This window comes from Sinocyclocheilus grahami, unplaced genomic scaffold, assembly GCF_001515645.1.
Source record: "Sinocyclocheilus grahami isolate Dianchi unplaced genomic scaffold, SAMN03320097.WGS_v1.1 scaffold33.1, whole genome shotgun sequence".
Classification (NCBI taxonomy): domain Eukaryota; kingdom Metazoa; phylum Chordata; class Actinopteri; order Cypriniformes; family Cyprinidae; genus Sinocyclocheilus; species Sinocyclocheilus grahami.
This window is the reverse complement of record NW_015505212.1, coordinates 661109-677949: the sequence shown is the minus strand read 5'-3', so window position 1 is coordinate 677949 and position 16841 is coordinate 661109. Positions and strand designations below refer to the sequence as shown.

The 16841-nt window shown below is 37.8% G+C and overlaps 3 protein-coding genes across 7 annotated transcripts in view; 2 read left to right on the top strand and 1 right to left on the bottom strand.

Annotated features, from left to right (window-relative positions):
* Window positions 1–4423, bottom strand: part of LOC107579331 (zinc finger protein 502-like) — a 7594-nt gene extending 3171 nt beyond the window's left edge. The window contains exons 1-7 of one of the 2 annotated variants that reach the window (XM_016265181.1): window positions 4359–4423; window positions 3180–3376; window positions 2990–3079; window positions 2792–2887; window positions 2549–2659; window positions 2264–2417; window positions 13–1240 (exon numbers count right to left, since the gene is read on the bottom strand). In XM_016265181.1, coding sequence (XP_016120667.1) covers window positions 13–1240; window positions 2264–2417; window positions 2549–2659; window positions 2792–2887; window positions 2990–3079; window positions 3180–3376; window positions 4359–4392 — 1910 coding nt within the window. In that variant the 5' untranslated portion in view covers window positions 4393–4423. The remainder of the gene's footprint in view (window positions 1–12; window positions 1241–2263; window positions 2418–2548; window positions 2660–2791; window positions 2888–2989; window positions 3080–3179; window positions 3377–4358) is intronic. The other variant, XM_016265177.1, reaches the window with a different exon arrangement.
* A 467-nt stretch (window positions 4424–4890) lies between these two features.
* On the top strand, window positions 4891–15326 carry LOC107579362 (selenoprotein O-like). 4 transcript variants are annotated; one of them, XM_016265214.1, is made up of 10 exons: window positions 4891–4968; window positions 11152–11355; window positions 11834–12011; window positions 12293–12423; window positions 12570–12847; window positions 12974–13107; window positions 13346–13377; window positions 13801–13986; window positions 14153–14309; window positions 14393–15326. In XM_016265214.1, the coding sequence occupies exons 2-10, from the start codon at window positions 11213–11215 to the stop codon at window positions 14612–14614; spliced, it is 1461 nt and encodes a 486-aa protein (XP_016120700.1). In that variant the 5' UTR covers window positions 4891–4968; window positions 11152–11212; the 3' UTR covers window positions 14615–15326. The 4 variants fall into 4 exon arrangements, with proteins under 4 accessions (XP_016120700.1, XP_016120706.1, XP_016120684.1 ...); XM_016265198.1 differs by lacking the exon at window positions 4891–4968 and adding an exon at window positions 9666–10210; XM_016265207.1 differs by lacking the exon at window positions 4891–4968 and adding an exon at window positions 10126–10239.
* LOC107579553 (tetraspanin-7-like) lies at window positions 6779–8428 on the top strand. The gene has a single exon (XM_016265374.1). It carries the CDS (start codon window positions 7179–7181, stop codon window positions 8268–8270), a length of 1092 nt encoding a protein of 363 aa, XP_016120860.1. The 5' UTR covers window positions 6779–7178; the 3' UTR covers window positions 8271–8428.
* Window positions 15327–16841: the final 1515 nt, after the last annotated feature.

The window sequence follows — 16841 nt, the reverse complement described above, 5'->3', positions numbered from 1 at the left end:
TAGACGAAGGACTTGCCGCAGATGGAGCACAGATACTGGCGCTCACCTGCATGATAACCTTTGTGTCTTCGTAGGAGGCTGGCATAGATGAAACTCTTCCCGCATTGGTTACACTGGTACGAGCGCTCCATGGAGTGGTAGCGGACGTGAATGGACAGCTTAAATGCAGTCGGGAAGCTTTTGTCGCAGTGAGGACACTGGTGCAGGTTCTCTGAGGTGTGGCATTCACGGTGAATCTTCAAGTATGAGCCTTGGGAGAAGCTTTTGCCACAGATGGTGCACTTGTATGGTTTCTCACCAGTGTGCACACGGATGTGCTTGATGAGGTCTGCTTTCTTGCGAAAGGTCTTGATGCACTGCATGCATTTGAAAGGTCTGGTGAGGGAGTGCGTTTTGATGTGATTGGTCAAGAAGCTGAGGCACCTGAAGCTTTTACCACAGTCTGAACACTGGAATGGCCGCTCGCCCGTGTGAGTGCGCATGTGATTCCTCAGCAGGCATTCGAAGCGGAACTCTTTGTGACACTCGGGACAGCTGTGTCTTTTCTCCTCCTGCATTGTCTGGGACTCAGAAGGAGTGGCCGCTACCTTTTTGGAAACTGCGGCTCGAGGCGGACTGCTCTTTCTGTGGATGATAGACTTCACAGACGGTGGTCTTTCTATGACAGGAACGTAGACGGTCTCCTCCCTCACAATTTCAACAGGAGTTGGAGGCAAAACTGGTAGAGAGATGCCCTTTCCAGTTAATTCTGAGATCCACTGCTCTAAACTGACTTGCCTCACACCAGACGTTTCCACCATCTCTGATTGCTCTAGGAACTGCAGTTGAGTCGCCTCCTCTCCCTCGTTCTCAAACTCTGACACCACCACGGTGGAGCCATCCGTGGTCAGGTAGATCTGCTGGACTTCACAGACGCCCGAGTCTTTCTCTTCACAAAGTACCTCTTCTTGTTGTAAGCCTTCCTCTGCTTCTTCAGTGCTAGCTATTGCGGTGAACTCCTCACTGTCAGCTAAAGGCTCAGCCTCTTCTGTGTAACTCTGAGAAGGGCTCATTATGGCGATGGCCGCGTGATCGGATTCTGATAGGTTCTCTGTGCCTTCTGATTCGATGATAATAGTCTCTTGTGCAATGGAGGTGGGGGGCAAAGTTTCCTCATGTTCAATGGTAATGGCAGACGAGACAGATTCTTGTGCGATTGGATGAGGCAAACAAACTACTTCAGCTGAAGAAGGAATGGACACTGTACAGACCAAAAGAGGGAAGAAGAAAAAAAAATCTTAGAAAATATTTAGGTTATTATAGTTGACTAAAACAATACCATAAAAATATTTTCATTACTTAAAATAAAATAAACTTTAACTGAAATAAAGTATAAAAAAAACAAAAAAAAAACATTTCAGCTGGCAACATTTCTCATTGTCATTTAGCTTAAACCTACAAACTAAAATAACTTTATAAATTTTTTTTTTTAAAGACTTAAACTATAGACATTTAAAGAAAAAACTAATAAAAATGACATGCACAACCAAATTTACTTAAAAAAAAAAAAAAACTAAAACTTTAAAATAGGGCTGCACGATTAATCGCAAGCGATATTTAACGCGCATCTTATCAGTAAAGCCGGTTCTTTAATCAGCGGTAAATCTCCATCACCTGCGTGCTGTCACATTGAGCAGCATTAACTACACAGAGCCGTTGTTCACTGACGAGCTGCGCCAAACCACGTTCATATTCGCGCGATTTTTAGCGCAGCTCGTCAGTGAACAATGGCTCTGTGTAGTTAATGCTGCTCAATGTGACAGCACGCAGGTGATGGAGATTTACCGCTGATTAAAGAACCGGCTTTCTGACAAGATGCGCGTTAAATATCGCATGCGATTAATCGTGCAGCCCTACTTTAAAATTAAAACAACTATAAACTACAATAGTATCTCAATTATACTAGGTCACATTTCACCAAAAAATATAGTGATCCTTATTATCATAATATAATGCCATAATGCAAAAAAAGTCCTAATAAATAATACATTTTCTTTATTGAAATTGCTTAATAAATGTATAATTTTTTTTAACAAATTAAGCTTATTTTCAGGATGATAGTGTTTTTTTTAAATCATTACCTCATATTTCTTTCAATTTTTGGGGCAAAATATGACCCAGACATGTTTTGAAAGTTTCACATTAATTCAATATAAATTAAATGTCTCACTGCGTTTTCAACCCATGCAAACAAATATGGTAAAGAAGCAACAGTAAAGCTCACTTTCACTGATAACTCTCTGAGATTGCTCATTGTTTCTTGTGTGCAGTCTTTTGGTTTTGAAGTGCTGGAGAACATCCTTGATCTCAGCTGGATCTGAGAGTGGCTGCACAATCTCCTCCATCATCGAGAGGCCGCCACAAAGACGTGAGGCTGTCTGAGAAATTCAACATAAAATTTCAGATCAGATTCACCTTTAATTTTTAAAAAAATTATTTTTTTATTGTAGATGGACCGTTTACTTCATTTTTTTTCAATGCATTGTGCAGTCTTTCATCGAGGACACACCTCTTTGAGGCTGGGCACCGGCAGCAGGTCTTCCACTCGAGACAGGAACTCCCATGCAAGGCTCTGTAATACTGCATCATATCCTGATCCATATTCTACAGGGAAGACATGCTGAAGACAAAGAAACAGTGGAGAAATATGGAAAAACATTTAACAATTTTCATGCATGCTATAGATTCTCTTCACAGAAATGTGAATAGAAAAAAAGCTCTAAAAGACAAGAAAGAGGTGAGCAAATATAACCTGTATGAAATTCTCTTTCTTTTCTGCGTCCTCTAAAATGCTGTGCACCAATCTGATAAATTTGTTATTGATGATCTCACTTTCCACATCTTTACACTGCAACAAATTGAGAAAAAGAAAAAAAACAAGACACTGATAACTTGCTAAAACTGAATTTCTGTATATGTTTAGTGCAATTACAAAAACAACATTAATTACTTTGTGTGTGAGATTTCGAAGAGAATCCAGATGTGCTTGAATGATCCACAGATCTGGCATTTTATCTTTCAGACAAAGCTCTAATATCACCTAAAAGAAACAAAAACCCAAGTTACTTGTCTCAGACTGCAGTATTTCAAAAAATAATAATAAAACAAGTACATTAAATATTTTGCTTAATTATGACTACCTTTTTCCGCAGGTGAAAGATCAGTTTATTAACCAGACTTCGACTCATGATGTCTGGCACGGTCTCGGTCACCAGCACCACAAATTGCTCCAGCTTCCCATACTGTGTCACATTACGACGCTGAACCACCTGCCATAGAAACGCTGACATCAGCCGAAGAGGTGGCACAACCAGACGCAGTGCAGAGAGAGGGAGAGCTTGGGGGAGAAGAGGGGGAAAAACAGCATATAAATATCAGAGTATAATATAAAAAGATCTTAATAATTCTGATAAACTTTATTAGGATGCATTAAATTGTAATTTTGATTTAAAAATTATGAAAGATCAGTTTATTAACCAGACTTCGACTCATGATGTCTGGCACGGTCTCGGTCACCAGCACCACAAATTGCTCCAGCTTCCCATACTGTGTCACATTACGACGCTGAACCACCTGCCATAGAAACGCTGACATCAGCCGAAGAGGTGGCACAACCAGCCGCAGTGCAGAGAGAGGGAGAGCTTGGGGGAGAAGAGGGGGAAAAACAGCATATAAATATCAGAGTATAATATAAAAAGATCTTAATAATTCTGATAAACTTTATTAGGATGCATTAAATTGTAATTTTGATTTAAAAATTTAATTCTCGTTTTAACGAACTGAATGCACACACACATCAATTCATATAGACAATAACATTTTAGAAATGGAAGAAATCAGGTTTATAGTTGTGTTAACGCTAAACAAGTTAACCTGTAACAGGTGGAGTGCAAAAGTTACATGGCTCAAAAATAATAATTTGATATATTGCACATTAACCTTTACATGCATGCGGAGAACTTTAACTACTCTTAAATATTAAACACAAAGCAAATTAAATGTTGTTTTAAGGAGTAATTTTAAGTAATAATATGAATAGCGTTCTAATCTAACTAGAGTATAAATGTATTATGTCATTATTTATAATGCACACCTTTTAGAAATGTTTTTCTAACAATACAGTTCCAATAATGGCAAAGTAAAGAACAAAATATGATTATTTTTTTACCGGGTCCTTTCTAAAAATAATATAACCAAATGTGTTTTGAGTTGTGTGGTGTGGTGTGGTGTGGTGTGTGTGTGTGTGAGCAACTTTAATAGGATTGGTTGTGCTAGCTTCACTCTCTTTGCATTTAGCTCACAAGCTAATTAAAACTCACCTGCCTCGCGACTCTCTACGTTAAGGAGTTCCATTATTTAAGGTTAGAATAATTCGATATTTCTCTTTTAATCAAACTCTGAACGCATCGTGTCACAGAATTAAACCATAATAGCGGTTAAACGCACAGGCGAACGACTATCGTGAAGTTGACCGAAGCAACGAACAACAACGCTCATCCGCGATACCGGAAATAACCGGAAGTAGGTCTTTATTCCGCGCTTTTTAAACATGTTTGAAGGCGCACGACACCGCTTCAGGTCTGGCGGAGAACGGATGCGCTGTCACTGATGTAAGACAAAATGTGTAAATGTATAAATTTGCAAGTGATTAAAGGATACATGGCATAACAGATAAGTAAAATCCATCTTTGGAGTGTGACAAAGTGCATAAGATAAATAGAAATGCAATCGAGTATTATGGAACATTTATTATGGGGGAAAAATCGTGGAATTTGTGCTATAAGTTGTCAGCAGGTTAACGTTAGAGAATTTATTGTGTGTCTTGATGATGCTTCTTCATCTTACCTGAGTACTGAGGCCTGTTGACTTTGTATTTTGCTTTTTTACATGGTTTGGATGAACTGGAGCACAACACGAGAAAAAGTGAAGGTATGTCAAACATCATTCTTTCTTTTTATGTTTGTGCTTAGATGCATATGAATACTTATTACAAATCATTTTAGAATTAAATTAAAACGAATTAATTGTTGTGTATTCAAAAAAAATTTGACCTGATTGTGAAGGTCCAACAAGTCAGCCAACAAGTCAACATTCATGTAAACTCGGTAACGATTTACAGTAAGGTTCCATTAGTTAATGCTTGTTAATGTATTCACTAACATGAACAAACCATGAACAATACATTTATTATAGTATTTATTAATCTTTGTTAGTTAATGAAAATACAGTTGTTCGTTGTTAGTTCATGTTAATTCACAGTGCATTAAAGGGTTAGTTCACCCAAAAATGAAAATTAGCCCACAAATTACTCACCCTCAATTCATCCTAGGTGTATATGACTTTCTTCTTTCAGACGAATCCAGTCGGAGTCTTTCAAGCTGTTTAATAGCACTCAGCGGGTGTTGCATGTATCAGTCCAAAAGAAGTTAAATAAAAAGCGCCCATCCATAAAAAAAAAGTGCCTCACACGGCTCTGGGGGGTGAACAAAGGCCTCCTGTAGCTAATTGATGCTAAAGGAAGGAAACTTGGCTTCCTTTGCTCCTGTTAACAAACGTTGGTTTTCACGAGACTCACCGGCGCATGCGCAACACTGACCTCATACGTCATCCGCCCGGAGCTGCTTCCGTGTAGGACTGTTGGCGCAAGCTACATTAAAGTGATTATTACATTTTGAATATGGATATTTTTCTTATAAAAACGCATCGATTCTCTACAAGATGCCTTTGTTCACCCCCCAGAGCCGTGTGAGGCACTTTTTTTTTATGGATGGGCGCTTTTTATTTAACTTCTTTTGGGCTGATGCATGCAACACCCGCTGAGTGGCATTAAACAGCTTGAAAGATCAAAGACAATGTTTGACATAACTCAGACTGGATTCGTCTGAAAGAAGAAAGTCATATACACCTAGGATAACTTGAGGGTGAGTAATTTGTGGGCTAATTTTCATTTTTGCGTGAACTAACCCTTTAACTAATGTTAACACGCACAACATTTAATTTTAATAATGTATTAATAAATGTTGAAATTAACATTAGAAAAGCATCAAGTATTTGCTTTTTCTAGACTTTCATATACTTGCTGCAGTTTCTTGAGTCCAGATCAGTTTTTACAGAAGAGACCAGTAAACATTTTTCAGACAAATGCTACAAATAAACACTGCAAGTGTGTTGTAAAGGTTAGATTGAATGTCTAGGTAGAGTAAAATATGTGCATTATCTTATATATAATTAACTTTCTGATTGTTGCATGACCCTGAATGACTAATGTTTTTGTCCAATAATCCATTTAGCTTCCATTACTGACTGAAATATTATGTATAAAAAGTTAGAAATTGTCTATATACTGTGTCTCATATTCTGTAAATTCACGCACAACATTTAATTTTAATAATGTATTAATAAATGTTGAAATTAACATTAGGATTAATAAATGCTGTAGAAGTATTGTTCATGCTTAGTTCATGTTAACTAAAGTAGTTAACTAATATTAACTAATTAACCTTGTTGTAAAGTGTTACCATAAACTCTTTCAATGCTGTTAAAAGTTTTATGTTTTAATACCAGTGAATGTGCCAATGAAGTCAAAGCAAATTCAATATTCACATCATTCAATCCTGTTTAAAGTGCTATAAAGTGTGTCCTTGAATATGCACCAACACACATAACATGAATGAGTAATTCTGAAAATCTATAAGATTTAATCTAAAAACTAATCAATAGCAAAGTTGTAAAGACATTAGATTATTAAAGGTTTATAAAGGCCACATATCGATCAGAACAGACATTTATGATCCTGAACCGATGGCTCCTGCGCCAGTAGAAGGAGATCAGGGTGGTGTGGGTTAACAGCATCATAGCCATATAATTACCAACCCCCCTTCATATCATCAGAGACGCAGTGTAGTCAGACAGCCATTGCAGGGGTATCAAGAGAGTGCAAGAAATGTCGCAAATAAACATCGGATAGAGGACGGAGAATCTGCAGGTGAAGATAAGCGTGCCATGCGTTCATCCAAAGATGATTTATGGTGAAACGAGGGTGTGAATAGGCACTGGTGGGTTGATGACTGGCCGTAAAACACAGGCGGTAGAGATGAGGAAAGACGAAACAAAGGGAGGAGTAAAAGAGAGAGAGTGAAATGGTGGTAGATAAAGCACAAGACAGCGCCATGAGCTCTGTGCCGCCTTACGACTCGCTACCAGCTCGGCCAAGCCCCTGCCGTGCAAAAGAGTGGGAAAGAGAGCTGCACGGTGCTCAAAGACTGTCTTCCCCAATTCGACCGGCTTTACCTTCCATTTCCCGACGGCCTTCGGCGCTTCCTGGATATCTGCTCTCACCCTCCCGAGAGTACACTGACCAACAGCAACGTCTTTCGTTATCGCTGTGCTCGGAGGCCTCGCTGGCGCCCCCTGTGCCTGCAGTGGGTGCCGCCCCACCGTGCTGCCGGGCGGTGGGAGTCATGCCCTTGCTGCGCCTTGCACTCCTGATTTTCAGCTTCCTTTTTTGGGCAGCAGGCCTTGCAATCTTCACCCTAGGTGTCTGGGCGCAGGCTTCGTTGTCCGACTACATGCTACTCTCTGCGAACCGCTACCCAAATGCGCCAATCATCTTGTTAGGCACAGGTGCTGCTGTGACCGCTTGGGGCTTTTTGGGATGTTTGGGAGTGGCTGCCAACCTTCCTTACCTTCTGCGGGCATACGGCTTCTTCCAGTTGGCCACACTCATGGGTGGACTAGCGGCGGGTCTCTCAGGGCTCTTTTACAGGGAGGATATTGCTGAAGGTTTCCGTAGTGGGCTTAAGAAAGCTGTTTTGGACTATGGAGAAGACGAGGGCCACGCAGACGCACTGGACAGCCTGCAGAGGGCGCTTGAGTGCTGTGGCGCTGAGGGTTGGCGGGATTGGCTCATGTCTGATTGGGCTATTCAAGATGCTGTTTACTCAACAGGAAGTTTGGGGAATGATTCCTCTGTGTCATTACCAGACAGTTGTTGTATTAAACGTAAAGGCTGTCGCAATAGACCATTGCCAGAGAGTGGATTCAGGAACATCAAGCTCGCAGGGATTCACACTCACGGTTGTTTCCTCAAAGTCTTCAGCTTGGTAAATGACAATGTCTTTCATATTGCAGCAACAGTCCTGGGCCTTGCTTTCACCCAGGTGGCAGGTATAGCCCTCGCATGTCTACTTGCCAATCGTCTTTCACCCAGACTGCGAAGACGAGCCCGTTGAAATAAAAAAAGCATCAAGTATTTGCTTTTTCTAGACTTTCATATACTTGCTGCAGTTTCTTGAGTCCAGATCAGTTTTTACAGAAGAGACCAGTAAACATTTTTCGGACAAATGCTACAAATAAACACTGCAAGTGTGTTGTAAAGGTTAGATTGAATGTCTAGTTAGAGTAAAATATGTGCATTATCTTATATATAATTAACTTTCTGATTGTTGCATGACTCTGAATGACTAATGTTTTTGTCCAATAATCCATTTAGCTTCCATTACTGACTGAAATATTATGTATAAAAAGTTAGAAATTGTCTATATACTGTGTCTCATATTCTGTAAATAGTTTTTCTATTTATGGCCCATTAGATATGTTACACTGATTGTGAAGTGCATGGGGTTTCTAAACAGTATACTGATTTGCTTTTGAATGCTTCACCGGCAGGTAATTGTAATTGTACATTGATTATATAAATATTGTCAATTAAAAGAAAGAAAAAAGACAAAAATATGTATTGTTCTTAAAAATAAACATAAAATAATAACAATATTAAATTAATTTCTAATACAGAATGCATGACCAAGTGCACATGTTGTTGTATTAAACCTTGCTGTTTTAGTGACAATAATGTGATTATTCATCATTGTGAATTGCCACTTGCAACCCATTTCATTTAATATACTGAAACAGAATATTAAACAAGAAAAATGCATGGCTAAAACTTGGTTTTATTTGTTTATTGGGATCTGATTCCCAATCATTAATTTATTGGGATCTGATTCCCAATCGTGAAAACTGCAGTACTTAGACGAATGGAGCCAGATCGAATATGAGTTTGAAGAGCAGCAAATTAAAAACGTGAATTGAAATATGTGATTTTTATTTTCATATGTAAAAATATGTGTTGAACAACTGCATGCCAGCAGCTATTAACGTTGTAGACAATCCACGTTTGAACCCACTATGCACAGCTCTATCTGGTTGGGAGTTTGAAGCAAAATGGTGCATTTTATTGTACTTTTTAAAATGGATAGACTCTTGATTTATATTTTGGCTCCCAAAAGGTAGCTGACCAAACCTCAATCTGTGATTTTAAACATTCTTATTTATGATAGTCTGTATTTCTTTTTCACAACCCCTGCTGCAATTACAAGCGAGTGATGAATCATTGGGATCTGGGACAGTCAGTGATGCCTCTTTAATGGCCTGCCAGGTGATTGGAATTTATCTCAGTTTCAACCTGCAAACAACTATGATTAGATCCTTCAGACTACTCTTTCTGTAAAATGTATTACTGCAGATGGTGCATGGTAATAAGATTATATAGATAGATAGATAGATAGATAGATAGATAGATAGATAGATAGATAGAGTTGTTGTGGTTTTCTGTGTGCTCAGTGTTGAGTCATTAATCCATCAAAGGATTATGTTCTTGAGCAGAGCTGCAAACGGATCACAGTGCAAGTGCAAGACAAACTGTCATTAGTATCAGAATGGCCCAAAGTGTCACGCCACTGCAAAGACTTAAGTTCAACAACGTTGCATTGAAAAAACTCCCGTTGGATTCGTCACTAGAACCGGGCTCACGGACCGTGACGGGAGCGTGTTTTTCCCGTGTTCAGCCGCAGCCTCTGCTCAAGCCCACATTCGTCGCGGTATCGGAAGCGGCTCTTGCTTTACTGGGACTGAACGCGGACGATGTTTTATGTGACCCGCACGGGGCTGAATATCTAAGCGGCTCTCGGGTGATTCCGGGCTCTGAGCCCGCTGCGCACTGCTACTGCGGACACCAGTTTGGTCATTTCGCCGGGCAGCTGGGTGACGGTGCTGTGTGTTATCTGGGGGAGGTGGAGGCCGGTGCTGAGCAAAGTTCTAACCCGATCAGCACAAGCCCCTGTGGTCGGTGGGAAATTCAGGTTAAAGGCGCTGGACTGACGCCTTATTCTCGGTACCGTTGCTTTGGCTTCACTGCATTAAGTAATAGGTTACTCTTTATTTCCCTTTGTCCTTGTTACAGTGTAATTATACATTTAAGTACTTAGTCATTTTAATTAACTACATGTGCTTACTATATTGTTAGGGTTAGAATGAGGGTTTTGTTTATTGTTAGTTGCATGTAATTATGCATCATTTATTGTTATTACTATAGGAAGTACATGTAACATGTAGGATATCAATAACACCTTAATATCCACTATTAAGTGTAATAATACTTGAAAGGTAGATAAATGCTTTTTGCATTTTGGTCTGTTAAAAATAATAAGAAATTTATTATGCATAAATGTATTGCAAAGATATACACATTTTATTAAAAAGAAAAGCCATAATTTAGGCTTTAAAAAGTTTTAATATTTGTTTATTTTATATGTAAGTAGGTTTATGTAATGCATTGTGTTAACAAAAAGCATATGTTCTCTACAGAAGACAAAAATGAAATGTATTTTTCCAATATTAAACATTGTGCCACACTCCCATTTTACTCTCCAAAAAGTATTTTTTGGATTGAAACAGTGTAATTCTTAAGAACATGACTTATGTGTTGTATGTGGATTTTAGAATCTTAACAATGGCTAGATTGTGGTCTAACTCAAGTTGATCTCTCTTTCACTATGATTCTATGAATAATGAGCCAAAATCCACTCTTAACCCATTACAATAGATGTATTCATCTACCTTGAAATCCTAAAAGGGATAGTTCACCCAAAATTAAAATTCTTTCATTCACGTTGATCCAAACCTGTATGAGTTTCTTCTGTTGATCACAAAAGAAGATATTTTGAAGAATTTAACCAAACAGTTGCTGGTAGACATTAACCAACAAAAATGGGTAAAAAATGTCCATGTGCTTTGTTTAAAAAAAATAAGCTTTAGTATCTGCGTATATTGTAGGCAGTCTGATGGGCGTAAAGTGCTCCGCTCCAGCATTCGAGAGTTCCTGTGCAGTGAGGCCATGCTTGCATTGGGAATTCCCACAACACGAGCGGGATCACTGGTGACCTCTGACCTTTATGTCCAGAGGGATGCCTTCTACAGTGGCAATCCCAGACCAGAGAGGTGCTCAGTGGTTCTCAGAATAGCACCCACCTTTATCAGGTTGAGCAATTCTATTTATATCTATCCTCAGACACACATAGAAATTAATTTCTCACATTACGTTTCCATAATCCCAAGCTGTAAAAATGAATTTTGTAAAAATGAAGTTCAAAATCCTGAAGTTTGCTAAATAAAGAAACTATTTATTGAGTTGTACAGCCTTAATACTGGGTTTAGTGTCAGCAAAGGATGTAGAGAAGCTGTTTAAGGGTACTGCAGGTCCACACTGAGATGTGATAGATCTCTCACGAGGCCTTTTTTAGATGTTACTCCTGTCCAAGCTAGTCCAAGTATTTTAGAGTATATAAAGTCTTAATACCTAAATTCTGCCATCTACCGTTTGAATATATCCCTAAAACATTTTTTGGCTCTGAATTATGAGATCTACTGAAATTGGTCAGCACTTTTAGTTTCATTAAATTGTACTGAATGTTAGCATTGTACCCTGACTCATAGCTCTCTCTATATTTCTCACCAGATTTGGATCGTTTGAGATCTTCCACCCTGTGGATGACTTCACAGGTAGACATGGCCCTAGTGTTGGACGTACTGATATTCGTGCACAACTTCTGGATTATGTCATTGAAACATTCTACCCTGAAATACAACGAAGACATTTAGATCGCCAAGCGAGGAATGCTTCCTTCTTTAGAGAGGTTTTAACAATAATATACATTTTAAAAACAGGCTTCACTTTATCACTATTACCTTAAAACAAGAATTTGTATGTACTCTCTTAAAAATAGACATTCCAAAAAGGGGTTTTCACAGCAATATCATAAAAGAACCATTTTGGTTCCCTAAAGAACCTTTCAGTGAATAGTTCATAATATAAACTTATTTTATTAGTGTGTAGAACATTTTAATAATCAAAATAACCCTTTCCCACTATAAAAACCTTATTTTTATATTATTTTATATTCTGTGGAACTGCAAGGTGACCGTGAGGACTGCCAAACTGGTTGCCCTGTGGCAAAGTGTGGGATTTTGCCATGGAGTTCTCAACACAGACAACATGAGCATCTTGGGACTCACTATAGACTATGGCCCATTTGGCTTCATGGACAGGTTTGTTTAGCTCTACAGAAACTGTGCTTTAAATTGCACAAAAATACAGTAAATGCAACCGAATTACATCCTGAAAGAAGTTGTGCTTTTACTAATTGCTTGGTTTATTAGTGTATTCTAAAAAACTACATTGTTGTTATTTGCAGGTTTGACCCTGAGTTTGTGAGCAATGCTTCTGATAAGAAAGGCCGTTATTCTTATGAAGCTCAGCCATATGTCTGCCTCTGGAACTTGGCACGTTTGGCAGAAGCTCTTGGCACGGAGCTCCAGTCAGCCAAAGCAGGGGCCATTTTAGATGAGTTCATGACCATTTATCAGGACTGCTACCTGGACATCATGAGGAGGAAGCTGGGTCTTCTGAGACAACAAGAACCAGAGGATGTGGAGCTGGTGGCTGATTTATTGAAGACTATGCACATCACAGGTATAGTGAGAGTGAGGAGATATTTCCGGCTTTCCGTTGAATAAAAATGGAAAGTTGGATGGAAGTTGACTCAGATTACTCAAAAACAAATTACTTACCTAATATTTTCATCTATCGCTGCTCCAGGTGCAGACTTCACAAACACATTTCGTCTGCTGAGTGCCGTGTCCTGTCCTGCAGGAGAACAGAAAGACAGGGACAGCACAGACTCAGTAGTGGAACTGATCGTGGAACAGTGTGCCTCGCTGGAAGAACTAAAGGTGGCCAATCATCCTACAATGCAGCCCGGTATCTGCACCCTCTCAGTGTCTAATCTTCATACTAATAAACAATTTAATGTATTTTTCACCGGTTTCATCGTTTATGCATATCGACAAATATGCAGTTTTAATTTTTATTTTCAGACTGTGAAGTGCAAGAATCTATTGTTTTGAGCAAAAGTGACCAAAATTAAATTTCCCTGTACTCTGCATTCTTCTCTTAATGTGATGCTGTCAGCACATTGCAAGAAAGACAAGGCAAGAGAATTGGTATGTTGTCTGAATGAATTTGCATTGGTTTGTCTCTAGCAACTTTTAAATAGCTTGAGACAATGTTTTAAAAAACATCTTTAATGTTTTTGTTTTTTTTAATGTATGCATATATTGTTTTTTTATTCATTTTTTTCGGTTTTAGTTATTTTAGTATATCAAGTTAAACTAAATTAATATGAGAAATGTTGCCTTTTAACTAGCTTAAATTATTTTATTTGATTTCAGTTAACGTTTATTTCAAGTAAAGAACATTTTTATGGTTTTAGTTTTAGTTACAGTAACTGTGATTATTGAACCATGGTTGAGACCCCTCATAATTTCTTATGTTCAAAAGTAAAAAGGAGGTTTGGAGATACTTAACACCTATACTATGTTTTCCTTATTTTCTTTCATTTGTTGTACCTCTGTGTCCATTCTTAGTGAGTTGGAGATGATTCTCTCCATGGCTGAGACAAATCCAGGTATGTTCAACATGGTAGCCAATCAGCCAGAGGTCGCCAAGCAACTGGAGAAGATTGGCAGGCTGAAGGAGCTTCTCGTAATCAATGAGGTCGAGCTAAAAATAAAGCAGAGAGATCATTGGCAGAGATGGGTCAAACAATACAGGTATAAATACATATTCAAGATTCAAGCTTTTATTTTCATGTATACTAGGTACAAATTCTTATTTTGTTAATAAATAAATATAAATGAATATACAAGTTTTAATGACTTATTAAATTACCATGAATTGAAAGTTCAAGGCTTTTGATATATATGGTCACCACGTTAGGAGACGTCTGGCTCATGAATGTGACGAAGTGAGTGACCCTGCTGCAGTAGAGAAAGAACGGGTCAGATCTATGAACTCCACCAATCCTGCTGTTGTACTGCGGAATTACATTGCCCAGAATGCAATTGAAGCAGCTGAAAGGGGTGATTTTTCAGAGGTCAGAGGTCATGATTGAAATGCAATAATTTAAACAATGACATTTTGTGGTGTATTCACCTAAAAAAAAAAAAAACTTTTCAGGTTCAACAGCTGCTTAAAGTTTTGGAGAACCCTTATTCGGTCAGTGCGGATCTGGAGCGTCCAGTATGGTCAGCAGGAAGTGGGTCAGTCCAAGCTGATGGCAACAGCATTAAGGGACAGGAAGTTAAGGAGAACACAAAAACAAAAGCAGCAGCTGATACTCACCAGATTCCATATAACAGTAAACCTCCTGCGTGGGCCAGAACGATCTGTGTCACATGATCATCCTAAAGCCTCCCAAACATCACAGCCCAATCCAATACAGAAAGAGAGAGAAAATGTAGAACATTCTCTTTTGAGTTTCTCTGTATTGATCAGGTATGTTAGTGTTGAGGGAGGCTGAGCAACACACAGCACTCCTGGTCAGATAATGCAGAAATGGCCATATGTCAATAGGTACAATAAATGAGGCATACTTTTTTATAATTTAAAAAAAATATTTTATTACTATGACATTTAGAAACTGGTTAAATTGTTCATATTTTAATTTCACCTCAGTTAATTCTGCAATTATCTGATCAATGAAGATTCAGATGTTCAGCTTAGCAGGCCTGTCTGAGTTTGAAAAACAAGGAGTATCTTGTGCACACATACAAACATGCATACTCTTTAATTATGCATTTATCACTTAATTTCACCCTACATTTTACTAGCTTCCACGTTTTTCAAAACAGAAGTTTAACAGAATGTCCGAGCTGTTGTTTTGCATAGGCTACAGTGAAAGGGGTTGCCTTGCTTATATTATCAAGCTCCAAAAATCACTATAAAAGTAGTCTGTGAAAGTCTTCTAAGGTCTTCCATACTATACATTTTGTGATTTTGTGAGAGGCATATTTAATTAAAAACTGATAAATAAAAGCAAATAGATTTAGCCACAAATCAGTCAGTCAGTTCACTTGATTTTGTTTAAACGTTCTTTTTTTATTTTATTTACAATATTTTCTATAATAAATTTAGTCTTAATATCATGTTTGTATGTTTGTTTGTTTTTTGCCTCTTGCTGTTCACAATTTTACATTAGGCCATTATTCACTATTAACAAACCACATTACAAAATGAGATCTAAATGTCATTGAGATAAGTTTAATCATTAACTTCATGCGAACACTGTGATTCTAGTAACAGTATACAACTGCCTAGCCGTAAGAGTTCTGTATGTACATTTCTGATATAACAAAAGATGAACATGATTACACATACATGTGTAGCCTAAAATTGAAAGGCTGAAGACATTATAGTTTTTGTGATTCAAAGTTCTTTGCATTATTTATTCAGTAAAGCAAATTGTTCTAAAACCCCTAAATGTTATTTGAATAATATTCAAAGCAGCTAATTAGTGAGCCATGGATTTCACACTGGATATGCTTCAATAATATTCAAGGCAAATATACAGTTTAATGGATGAATGGATTAAAAAGATCTGGAACTTATTTCACAGCGGTCAATATAACTGTCTGTCTTAAACTACTTTTAATAATTTTAATAATAATATCACAGTAAAGCAATGTGTTTTAGGAATTGCAAAAGTCAAAATGGCTACATCTCAGATTTAATATTTGTCAGGTGCATAACACCTGTTTTGAGTATGTGGAATCAGCACCTTACTGGGACAAAAAGAGACACAAAAGGAGAATTTTACATTCACATTTATTAGAGTAGTTGTCGTATAATACTATTTTACGAGCAGATTATTAGCACAAGTGAAATTTAAGACCTGGGGATCATATTGAAGACTGAATGCAAAGTTACTTAGTAAAGCAAATCTATGAGATTTTAGATGCAAATAGAATAGTACTCAAAGCAGCATGATGCATGAGACACGCTTAATTTCAGCCGGGCAGTTGCAAAATATACAATGAATGGATGCTATGTTTCAAAGAAATATATGTGTACCCCAAATTTGCTTCAGGAATGTACTTATGCACTATATGAACCTTAAATGCTTTTGCTTTTTGATGCCATGCTTATTTGTGAGACACATTTGATTTCACCTTCTTGGACTTGTAGTAAAAAGGTTTTGTTGAAGTCAGTGGGAGGAACCAGAGCCAAATGGATTTAACCAACCTCAACCTCAATCTCAAATCTATGTCCTAACATGGAGTAGGAGGCAACCTCAACATTTAAATATGCCTGATTCTAATCATGTGCTTTAACAAGAGTGAACCTGCTAATTTAGGGACAGAAAATCAAAAGCAGAAGTGAACATTGCATGTGAGTTTAAAAATTGCACTTCAAAAATAAAATTTTAGTGATTGTTTTTTGTGCATATAGATTTTGATAATATAGCATAGCATCTATTTTTGTATTTCTTGCTGGTGTCAACATTAATATTAATGACTGGTTTATGTCATTTTGTGTTATAAAGATTTGTAGGAGTGGAAATTGTTAGCAATTTTCCAGTCAAATCCAGTGGTGTCCATATATTTAGTGACAAGCTACAATGTTGCTC

Bases quoted from the DNA above. Each gene is read 5' to 3' on its own strand.
- LOC107579553 (XM_016265374.1), top strand. From the start codon at position 7,179: ATGGTGGTAGATAAAGCACAAGACAGCGCCATGAGCTCTGTGCCGCCT.
- LOC107579362 (XM_016265198.1), top strand. From the start codon at position 9,756: ATGGCCCAAAGTGTCACGCCACTGCAAAGACTTAAGTTCAACAACGTT. The intron at 11,356-11,833 runs GTTGAGCAATTC...ATTTCTCACCAG, and splicing joins ATAGCACCCACCTTTATCAG to ATTTGGATCGTTTGAGATCT. The intron at 12,424-12,569 runs GTTTGTTTAGCT...TGTTATTTGCAG, and splicing joins CCATTTGGCTTCATGGACAG to GTTTGACCCTGAGTTTGTGA.